The following is a 12300-nucleotide window of genomic DNA, read 5'->3' as shown; positions in this document are numbered from 1 at the left end:
CGATGTGTTGTAGCCTCGATAAATTCCCGAAGGAGTCGGGAAGCCTCTTCAAGGCAAAGCAGAGGTTGATGTGTTGTAGCCTCGATAAATTCCCGAAGGAGTCGGGAAGCCTCTCCAAGGCACTGCATCGAGAGAGGTTGATGTGTTGTAGCCTCGATAAATTCCCGAAGGAGTCGGGAAGCCTCTCCAAGGCACTGCATTCAGAGAGGTTGATGTGTTCTAGCCTCGATAAATTCCCGAAGGAGTCGGGAAGCCTCTCCAAGGCACTGCATTGAGAGAGGTTGATGTGTTCTAGGCTCGATAAATTCCCGAAGGAGTCGGGAAGCCTCTCCAAGGCAAAGCAGAGGTTGATGTGTTGTAGCCTCGATAAATTCCCGAAGGAGTCGGGAAGCCTCTCCAAGGCACTGCATCCAGAGAGGATGATGTTGATGTGTTCTAGCCTCGATAAATTCCCGAAGGAGTCGGGAAGCCTCTCCAAGGCACTGCATCCAGAGAGGATGATGTTGATGTGTTCTAGCCTCGATAAATTCCCGAAGGAGTCGGGAAGCCTCTCCAAGGCACTGCATTCAGAGAGGTTGATGTGTTCTAGCCTCGATAAATTCCCGAAGGAGTCGGGAAGCCTCTCCAAGGCACTGCATTGAGAGAGGTTGATGTGTTCTAGGCTCGATAAATTCCCGAAGGAGTCGGGAAGCCTCTCCAAGGCACTGCAATAATGGAGGTCGATGTGTTGTAGCCTCGATAAATTCCCGAAAGAGTCGGGAAGCCTCTTCAAGGCACGGCAATAAGAGAGGTCGATGTGTTGTAGGCTCGATAAATTCCCGAAGGAGTCGGGAAGCCTCTCCAAGGCACGGCATTCAGAGAGGTCGATGTGTTGTAGCCTCGATAAATTCCCGAAGGAGTCGGGAAGCCTCTCCAAGGCACGGCAATAAGAGAGGTCGATGTGTTCTAGCCTCGATAAATTCCGGAAGGAGTCGGAAACCTAACAATATAATATTTCATCAATTGTTAGATCAACAATTGAATTTCATAAATGATCCATTTAAATAGAGTTCAATATTATATATATATAATAAAATAAGAATCTATAATATGAGTATATACAAATTTGTACGTGAGTTACGGATTCTGGCTGTGGCCATGCGCCTTCCACTCTGATATTCAGATTAAGACTAAGTGTCTTCATGTAACCAAGACCCTTATATTTTCTCAATATAATATATTCTGATTTTTCCTGCTGAAAAAAAATACAAATTTGTACGTGTAACAAAATAATTAAGTACAAAAATTGAATTTCATAAATGATCCATTTAAATAGAGTTCAATATTATATATATATAATAAAATAAGAATCTATAATATAAGTATATACAAATTTGTGCGTGTAACAAAATAATTAAGTACAAAAATCTAACAATATGATATTTCGTCGATTGTTACACCAACAATTGAATTTGATAAATGATCCCGTTTAAATAGACTTCAATGTTGTTTATATATATATAATAAGAATCTAAATAGTATATATATATATTATAATATTTTATTAATTTGTATAAATTTAACAATTGAATTTCATAAATGATCCCGTTTAAAGGAGATACTTCATGTGCTCCAATTATTATAAATCTAATAGATGGTTGTCCTCTACATAACTCTTCTGATTCATTTGATTTCTGTGGCGCCCTATTAATAATGGCAAACAAATATACGAACCTTTAATTCTTGACAAAAAATTATATTTACCTGCAAATCCTCTTTCCACAATGTTTTCAATTTACACCCCTCCACATCTAACACCCTTAACTTCTTCATTGGAATATAAGGAGGAAGGGAAGAGCAGGGACAATTGCGCCAGCGAAGATATAATAGCTTTGGTGAGTCGACCCTCTCCAAAAGGCATTTCAAGAGATCATCATCCTCCTCCTCCTGAATATCAAGAATTTGTAAGTCATCCTCCTCCTCCTGAATATCAAGAATTTGTAAGTCATCCTCCTCCTCCTGAATATGAAGAAATTGTAAGTCATCCTCCTCCTGAATATCAAGAATTTGTAAGTTTTTCATTTTGTAGCGTGAAAAGGATGCACGCTCATCATCCTCATCTGTGTCTGAACGCTCGTCATAATGTTCCCAATGAAACATTCTAATTCCCCGCACTCTGGTTGCTTCCTGTGCATTTTTCAAAATCAATGACGAAGTAAGAAACTGTACCCGGATTTTTATTGAATGGTCTATAGAATATTGAAAGATTGACTAGATTTTTATTGAATGGTATATAGAAGATTGAAAGATTGACTACTTACAGAAGATTGTTGCAACAAATCCTCCATATGCTTTGTCCCACACCAAAGACGACAAGGGAATCCTGATCTATTAGCAAGATCTCTCCCCATATCTCTGAGGTGATCATGCATTATTATACGATGCTGATTTTTATAATTGTCCTCCATGTACACTTCGATTAGGCATTTATTCACTAGACTTTGAAACCCGCGCTTGCCATTCCAACCTGAGCCATCCCATACCCTTATGGCAGTATCCCTGTCTTCTCCTATGAAAAAGCAGGCAATGTCAAGGAAAATCTCTTGTTCTTCTCTTTTAAGTGCATCGTAACTAATCTGAAGGCTCTTTTGTATCTCATGGGGAAGTGTTTTTCTAAGTTCCTCCAATTCATCTTTCCAGTAAGATTTATCGGTGTTTCCACAAAGAAGCCCCCCAAAGACTTTTAAGGATAAAGGCAATCCATTGCAAGCCTTTAAAAATTGATTAACCAGATATTCAAATCCCGGCAATGGATGGGGCTGGCAGAAAGCATGCGAGCAGAAGAGCTCTCTGGAGCGTTCTGTGTTAAGGCCAGTCAACTTATAAATTGATGACTCTTGTACTCCTGACCTTCTAAGGACATCCTTGTCACGGGATGTGATCAAAATTAAGCTATCATGTTGTAGGTCTTTCAGCCGGGGCACAAGTGCAGATACTTGATCCTGGTGATCTACATCATCTAAGACTAGTAAAACTCTACAAGACGATAGGCGCTTCTTGAGTTCCTCAATACCTGCACGCCAGTTGTCTACATGCAATTCCCGTTGAAACAAACCCTTGAAAAGTTGGCTCTGCAAGGAATGCAATGATTTTCTAGCATTTTCTCTTACATCAAATAAAAAGTAAGATTTACCGTACTCTGAGCTCTTCCTGTTGAACAGTTCAATAGCTAGGGTTGTCTTCCCCACTCCACCTGACCCGGTGATGCCGACGGCCTGAACGGTTCCGCTCCGCTGCTGAAACAATACTTTCGTTTCAAAATCTTGTACTTTCTCCGCCAAACCAGTGGGATATCTAGCCACAGTCAACGGTGTTTTAACACCTTTTCTGAAGACAACTTCAACGATCTTATCAACGAGCTCACCCTCATCGCTGGTTATTCACCCACACATATATATTAGTTAAATTATAAAATTAATAAAACCATAAGTATCATTTTTTCATAGTGGATTTTATATGCAAAATAAAATGGGAAGAGGGAGAAGAGTCAAAGTCCTCACCCGTTAAACGCTTCGAGATCTAACCCACTTATGTCTGCAACCAGTGAAAGAGCATTTCTCCAGTTCTCAATAGTTTTGGAGTCGTAACGGGGTTGAGAATCAGACTTTCTCTTCTTCTTTTCTAGGTTCCGTAGAGATGTAGCATAGACTCCTTCGCCGTCTGTCCTCCGGAGTTCAGTGGGCTTTACATGGTGAAACACTGGAATAATTGGAGCCCCCGACTCCAACATGAGCACCAGCTCGTCCAGACACCATTGTGAATCGGCATATGTGGGAGAAAAAATTGCAACGTGGAGGGACGCGGCACTAATAGCGCCTTTTATTTGACAAGGAAAGTCTTCTCCCTCTTGGAGTTCCTTGTAGTCCAGAAAAACTCGCAGTCCATAGGAAATGAGGCGGCGATACAGATGACTGGCGAATGTCTTCTTCAAGTCTGGCCCTCTGTGGCTGATGAAGACGTCGTAGCAGGTACTGTTGTTGGAATCAGCAGCGGTGGAGGTGGAAGCAGCAGCGGAGGTGGAAGCAGCCATTGTCGTATGAAAAATAGAAACGGAGCCGCCGCTGAGATCGATACAAATCGCTAAGGAGGGCCTGAGTTCAAGAGTTTCCAGAGGACTGATGAGATCGATACAAATTTGCTAAGGAGGGCCTTAGTTAAGGATGTTTCAAAATGGCCAAAATATTCAAGCGTATCTATATAAACATCATCAATACTTTTGGATACTCGTACTAAATTTCTTCTCAAAATCAAACGAGCGTTAATTTGTTTCGGGGCTCCACACGCATTATACTGTACGCTCCTCTGCAACTTTGACACGTACAACCAACCGCGCACTTTCATATATCAAATAAAAAATTGAGATTGTCTCATCAATTTTGTTCTCAAAATCAAAAGAATATTGACTCCTTCAATTTTTTCGAAGTTCTTTATATATTCCCCTTGATAACACCCATTTATTTTTCCCTACTTTACTTTCAAATTCTTTTTAATATAAAATTAAAATGATTTTCTGCCACGTCTAAATTCCGTATTCAAACAAAAATCATGTCTATGATTTAGACACAAATCTCCTATGATTTTCTCCCACTTTTCCTGTCCATATTCAAAGAATGATCATAAGATCTTTGGGTGAAGCAAACCAGAAAGATCCAACCAAATTTTAACACGTATAAACATAAAGAAACGAAAAAATCATGATGAATAATTACACATGTGAGAAGATCTTTCGGTGAAGCAAGCGCGAAAGATTTCAACAAACCACATTTTAACACGTATAAACATAAAGAAACGAAAAAGATGAAGATGCTTTACCCCCCGCGTCTGTAAAAGCTGTAAAGCAGCGGGGGAATTTGTATTGCAAGTGCGGGTCGCCCTCATTTGTCACCGTCTGTGTTTTTCCTGCGGGGGAATTTGTATTGCAAGTGCGGGTCGCCCTCATTTGTCACCGTCTGTGTTTTTCCTGATTGTTTGAAAGTGAATTTGATTTTAAATTTGGTAAAAGTTTTTTATAATTATAAATTTGAGTGGCCTAATCTATAGAATTTGTATACTTACAAGTTTTAAACAGTTGAATTTATAACAAATCTCTTTTCAATAAATTACATAGAAGAATTTGTATATTTCAAAGGTTTTTTGAAGTTGAATTTATAACAAATCTATTTTGAATAAATCACATAGAAATTTTAAGGTAGAGGCTTTTCAAAGAATTACTCAATATGGTTCATCATAAGTTGAGTTTATTTATACATTCAAAAACACATTTTAAATAAGTGTTACATAGTAGTTAGTACATGCCGCTTAATTGTTCTCAAGCACATTTTAAATAAGTGTTACATAGTAGTTAGTACATGCTGCTTAATTGTTCTCAAGGATTACCAATTGTTATGAATAGCAAAGCTATGCACTTGCAGAGAAAGTAGCACATATATATATTTTGCCAATATTTTTTTATTAATAGAATTTTGTGCTGATTAAAAAAAAAAGGAAGAAGAAAGTAAGTGCCGCTTAATTTAAATATAGCTAAATTGAAGCAAAAATACTAAATTCAAGTTAGTGTTAAAGTTTGGAATATAGTCAATTTAAGATTTGCTTATTGGTAAATTGAGGTATTTTGTTAATTGTAATTTAACATTGTGTCTATGCAAAATAATAATATTTTATTGTAGTAATAATGTTTTTGTTGAGAAAGTTGTGAAAAATAGGTTGAATGTATTCCTTAAAAAAATGTAAATATTAAAAATGAAGTTTTTTTAATTACTTAATTATTTGTTGTTTTAATTGATAACCATTTTAATTTATTATTGATTTCTTATTGAAAATAAGTTAAATTATATAGTTTTCCATACTTTAATTTAATTTATTTGATAACATTAAATGTTTTAAATTTCTAACTTTTTAAATATATATAAAATAAAATTTAAGGTTGAAATCAATTTTCGTTTAATTGTTAATGAGTTTATCCCATTGTTTTTGTTTATGAATAAAGTTATTTAATTTAACTAATAAAATTGTAAACCCGTTGTGCGGATAAAAAACCAAGAGATTTGGTATGGTGGTGGAAACCTCTTTAGAAGTTATAATGCCCCTCAAAGACTTGCTTGTTCCATTAGTGACGGTTAGAAAACAAAGTTCCAATGAGGGATAACTTGAAAACGCGCAGTTTCTCTGGGCCTTCGTGATGTTCTTTATGTAGATCTGTTGAAGAAACATTTTACCACTTGTTCTTGTCCTATTCATTTACCTCTCAAGTATGGTAGTCGATGAAGTCTATACTCTCAATCTCCCTTTCATGACAGGGTCCCTCCTTCTTTGATGCCTAGTTTTCCCGGTGGAGATCGATCACAAAGCCAAAATTGAGTAATTTTCCCCTCTTGATAAATTGGGGTATCCAGAATAGTCACAATGGTCTCATATTTCAATATAAGATTCCATGTGTGGCTCATATAGTTGGACAGGTTATTGCTATACATGAGTTGATTCTGGAGGAACCTGAGTCTTCTAGACCTCATGTCATCAGAGAAGAACAAATTGAAAAGTCTTATTCATGAGCATATTTCGACGGTTCCTCTTATAGGGATGGTTCTTGTGGTGGGGGTGTTATTCTTTATTTGTCTAAAAATCATTCCTTTAGCCTCGAGAATGGTTTGGGCCATGGATCAAACAACTATGCTGAGCTTTTAAGTTTAAAACTCCTTTTTTCTTTTGAAAAAGGATGTTGGCAGCTGCAAGTTTTTGGTGACTCCCATGTGATTATTAACTGGTTTAATGAAGTATATGTATGTCACATGCACACACTTAGGTCTATATTGGACTAAGTTCTTTTGATCAAGCGGAATTTTGATTTTATCTCTGATCATCATATTTACAAGGAGCGCAACTCCAGTGCTGATGGCATTTTCAAGGAAGGCACGCAACAAGCTTGGGGCTCATGGCAAATTCACGAGCAGTTAGATGGTGATCATTATAATTTCTTTCATCGCCCCTTTATAAAGGGACTTCCTTCGGATTTAGTGCGGCTTTGATCTCTTTTCAGCAGTCAATTTAAATGATCTTATATTTTTCCCTTTCGGTAGTGGTTTTTTTTTTCAGAAGAAAAAAACAAACAAATTTCTATTACATAAAAATATGTTTACATATTCATGCATATTGCATATGTTTCAGAGAAAACCCCATATTATATATCACTGATCAAAACACTGGGACTCAAGCTTTCAGAATGTAAACCCAAACTAGTAGGAAAAAAACCAAAATAAACCAGGCACATAGGCCCTCAAAAACCCCAATAGGAATATCAGAATAAAGCCCAAGAACGGGCATACAACCATGTCAACATTGACCCTAACGGATAGGGGAAAGGGCTCCAGGCCCACAGAAAATAAATCCCTCAAGGGGCACAGACGTCCTAGAGGTAGGGGATAAACCCAAGTATGCGAAAAAATAAAACAGGCCTGGAAGGGCGATAGGCAACAAGCCGCGAAACCGAGGATTCACGGGACCCCGGCCCACCTCTAGCGAACCAATCGATGGAAAACAAAACCCCCAACTGACACTAGGACGAGAACCATGAAGGAGACTGCAATAGTCCTAGAAGCCAGAGATGGCGAGCACAACAACGAAGAATAGGCCGCCAAGCTGGCAGCAACAAGAATTTGGGAATCGACAAGCAGAAACTAGCATGAACCTGTCGTCAAACACCATTACACAATGAAACACCCTCCAAGCACGAACTCGTCAATAGATGCCAAAACACACAGTGAAACTCCCTTCAGAAGAACGGGCAAGAGTTGTGAAACTCCCTCCGAAAAATCACCTGCCAGAGAAAGCAAATGTGCACCAGCAAATAACCTCTAGCAGCGATAGAAGACACAAACGAACCGAAGGGTCAGGGCGGCTAGGGTTCCAGTCGCCCCACCCTCCCAACTCCTGACAATCACTCAACAATCAAAATCCTAAGCTTTGTCCCCACTGATGGCATTGGTGTTTCATATCTAGCCACACACATTTTAAAGATTGGTTAAATGCGCATTCCCCTTTCGGTAGTAGTTTGGGTAATCTAAATAGTCAATTTTTTGTTGTTGTCAGATATGTTATTTAGTGATTAGTTTTGATATGCTTCTCGTCGGATAGTGTCTCTATCAACTTATTTTTTGACACAACAAATGCTTTTGATATATTTTATATTTATGGATATGTATCTGAATGTTCACAACATGTCAACTTTTATTTTTATTAATGAAATTTACCATTTTTCTTTTGGGATCTTTTTTTAAAGTTAACTAACTATATTTATTAATTTTGAACTTGTTAATTAATAATATTGATAATAAAAATAATTTAAAATATTATAAATAATTATGTTACATTTTAATTAATTAATGGTTAATAAGATTTCATTTCGGTATTGTATGAAACTGAAAAATATGAAGGCATTGTGTTTTGGAAAGGTTACAATAACAATCCTTACATAATAATACCTAAACCAATCATATTGCAGATAAATAATTTTAAGTATTAATAAAAAATAAAAAATTTCAATGCATAATGTTAAATTATGGAGAAGCTGCAAATGTTTTTCATCTCAAAGGAAAAATCGAATACTTAATACCATGCTTGCAATAGGTATAATAAGTGTTGCATGACAACATAGTCCCTGCCACGCAATTGGAAATTATGCTTTCATTGCAAATTGATATATGAAGTGGGAAAATTAATTACCTATTAAGGGGCAAGGACTTCTGCAAATTTTGGTGAATAGTAACCACCAGTAAATCTAAATCTATAGATTTACATTTTTACTCCTATTTGTTAAAGTTTGAACACATAAATAAATGTGGAGTATATTTATTTACATTGTGTTCCTATCCATTTTTTATGCAAATACTTGCCTAAATTATGATGGAAAATAATTCATGGTAAATGTATTATTTACGTGACTATGAGCTATTTTCAAGGATTTTTATTTTAGGTGGTTTTTCTATGAAGCTTGAAAATGAAAAATAATTACACAAATATATAAAAATCATAGCATGTATATTGCAACTACATCTAAACATTATGGCAAAAAAATCTCACGAAGTTATCCACACGACATTTTATTGTGCAAAGGCTAAGTTATAGCCCAATCAAAGGTGTGGAAAATATTGCTTTCAACAACATTGTAATTTGCATTGGTCAATGCTAAACTAATAGTGGCCAGCAAGAAAAAGGATTGCTAGAGTTTTTCCTTGCCAACGACTAATAATGACTAGCGTATTCAACCCATAATGTCAATAATAATATAACAATAACAATGAAATGGTCCAAAATTTAGTAGTTTAACATGAATTTCGCCTTCAAATAAGTGTTTTCTTAACTACTGACTATATGAGGATGTTTTTATATGAAAAAATCATCTTCCCAAGTGGCATATTCTACTGGTATGTTCTTCCATCTGATGAGATACTCAATAATTTCTTACTTTGTCATTTCCTAATCTATGTTTCAAAGATTGTTTTAGTCTCTTGTAAGTCAAACTTTAATGAAGTAGTTTGAAATGGGATTTTGTCATAGATGACCTTGTTTAAACAAGAAACATGGAAGACTAGATGTACATGTGAATATTGAGGTAACTTGAATATATAGCCCATACTGCCAATTCTTTGCAACACCATATAAAGGCTATAGTAATTGCATCTTGATTTTCCTTTTTTTGTTACTTAACGGACATATATTTAAATGGTTACAACCTCAAAAGAACCCAACCCCCAAATTCAAAGAGTCTTTCATTGTGATGTTGATCTCTGTTTTGTTTCATCATGTCTTGTGTTGTATGCAATTTTTCCTTCAATAGTTGGAGAAACTCTTTTTGGTGCTTGATGTGAACTTCCATTTCTTGAACCTTAGGCTTCCCTTTGAAGGGTGTTGTGATGAATGGAAGATGATAACCAGAGTGATATTCTAGATAACACACGAAATGAAATGTTATACCACCATACTACCAAATGCAACCATTTGACACATTGTGGCTATTTATCAAATGCAAAGAAATGGAGATTACCTTTTAGAAATTTATTCACAATCTCAATTTTCCCATCGTATGGTGATTATGAATGAAGTTGTGAACCAGTTGAGTACACACATAAGAGAACAATCTTGTCAAAGTGAAAATCACATATCTATCACTCACTATAATCTCTCAGGTTCCATGTAGCTTCTAAATTATTTCTATGAATGTTGTTGCTATATGATTTCTTTAAAATGGTAAGAAAGTGCACATAAATGAACATACCGTGTATGTTTATTCACCACCACCATGTTGGAATTTTTCCCTTCAAACTTTGGAAAACCTATGATAAATTCCACTGGGACCCCTTCCTAATTGTAACTTGGTGTGATCAATGGTTCTAAAAGCCTTGGCATCTTAATTATTTCTACTTTGTTCTATTGGCAAACTAAACATTCTGCCACAAACATTTGAACATATTTTGGAAGGGCTTGTCGACTTTTTCGACTAAACCAAACAATCAAAATTAGTCAACTTTGTAAGTCATAATGTAAGTTAGTCAACTTTCTAAGTCATGATGTAAGTTTAGTTACTTAGGTGCTATGGTTATAAATTGTGGGGTTATACCTTTATGTATACCTTGTTACCCCCTCATGGCTAGGGGTAACTAGAGGATATTTTTTCACACTAGAGATCAGTTTTAGTTTTTAACTTCAAACACTTCTATGGCCACATTTATTGTTGTTTTTTCATTGATTGCTAAATGTTAAGTGAATTGAACATTTTCCTAACCCAAAAGCGTCGAGAAAATTGAACCATTGACTTCTCAATAGAAAATTAAGGTGCTCTGAAGTTGGATACTTGAGCAATTGAGTTAATCCTCATAGATAAATACATACCATGATAAGGACAATAAAAAATAATAATAATTTCATTTCCTTGATATTTATGTTATAATTTTATTGAATTATTTATGTAAGTCATATTTGAGTTTAGGAACCCTCCCATACCGTCAACGTGTTGGAGTCACCACTACACCAAAACTCGTCGGTGTTAGTAAACGGACACATCACCAAAGTTAACGAATCCACAAGAGGCAGATAAGCACATGTCATGAAACACATGGGGAGCGTTGGTTTATCCAATGTCCAACAATCTCCCCCCAGCGCGAGCTGGGTGTGATTCGAACTCAAGACCTTTGGATTTGATACCACTTGTTGGAGTCATGATTTCCATTACACCAAAACTTGCAGGTGTTAGATAATGGACGCATCATCAAATTTATCCATGAGAGGTGGTTAAGCACATGCCACGAAACACACAGGGAGCGAGGTTTTATCTAATGTCCAACACAACATATGCATCTACTATAACCATGTCAAATTTCAATGCATACAAACACAAACTGAAAAAGAATTCTACATTGGCCCATTCCTAACCCCCTTTGTTTGGGGTGAATTAATTAAAGAATAATTTTCCCTGATTTCTAAATGTTAAGTGAATTGAACATTTACCTAACCCCGAGAACATTGAGAGGATTGAACCTGTGACCTATCAATAGTAAATTAAGGTGCTTCGACCATGGGTACTTGACCAATTAAGCTAACCCTTGATGAGGATAAATACATACCATGATATGGACAGTAAAAATTAATAAATAATTTCATCTCCTTCACATTTATGTTATAATTTTGCACGGGGGCTTCACTCAATGAACCTATGACATATCACGTGAGTTCGTGGCATACTAAGCAATGCCCTTAATTGGACTATATATTGGAAAATACCTCTAAAAATCACGTTATTTAACCCCTTACCAATATGAACCCAATAAACCTTCCCAATTTAAAAAACCCCTACTTTCACTAGATATTGTAGGTATTCATTTTTTCATTAACATTTTTTATACCCCTTTATATTTTTTCATTAACCTTGAGCTCCATATTTTTTACCTGCGAATATCAAAACTCTTTACCCCCTATTATATGCTCAATATATTATGCCATTTTTTCCTCAATATATATCCTCAAATATGAATGCACGTGGTATGGTATATCTCCCCCAGTGAAGCTCCCATGTAATTTTTTCAAATTATTTGTTGAGTCATATTCGAGTCTTGGAACCCTCCCACGTTGTCAAATCATGCATCTACTACAACCATGTCAAATTTCTGTGCATACAAGCACGAACTAAAAAAATTTCAATGTTGGCCCCTTTCACAACGCCTTTTATGTGGGGTCAATTAATTAAAGCATAATTCCCACTGGTTGCTAAATGTT

The 12300-nt window shown here is 36.2% G+C and overlaps 1 protein-coding gene across 2 annotated transcripts; it reads right to left on the bottom strand.

The window, feature by feature from the left end:
* Positions 1–2243: 2243 nt before the first annotated feature.
* LOC149206024 (disease resistance protein Roq1-like) lies at positions 2244–4870 on the bottom strand. Of its 2 annotated transcripts, XM_089395262.1 has the most exons (3): positions 4264–4870; positions 3540–4177; positions 2244–3411 (listed from the first exon to the last, which is right to left on the bottom strand). In XM_089395262.1, exons 1-3 carry the CDS (start codon positions 4378–4380, stop codon positions 2259–2261), a joined length of 1908 nt encoding a protein of 635 aa, XP_089251388.1. In that variant the 5' UTR covers positions 4381–4870; the 3' UTR covers positions 2244–2258. The 2 variants fall into 2 exon arrangements, with proteins under 2 accessions (XP_089251388.1, XP_089251389.1); XM_089395263.1 differs by having other exon boundaries at positions 3540–4870.
* Positions 4871–12300: the final 7430 nt, after the last annotated feature.

This window comes from Pinus tabuliformis, chromosome 1_2 (genome assembly GCF_031772625.1).
Source record: "Pinus tabuliformis cultivar Carrire ecotype Pingquan chromosome 1_2, CPIR1, whole genome shotgun sequence".
Lineage (NCBI taxonomy): Eukaryota > Viridiplantae > Streptophyta > Pinopsida > Pinales > Pinaceae > Pinus > Pinus tabuliformis.
Note: the sequence above shows the minus strand (reverse complement) of the source record. Positions and strands in the feature narration are given on the sequence as shown.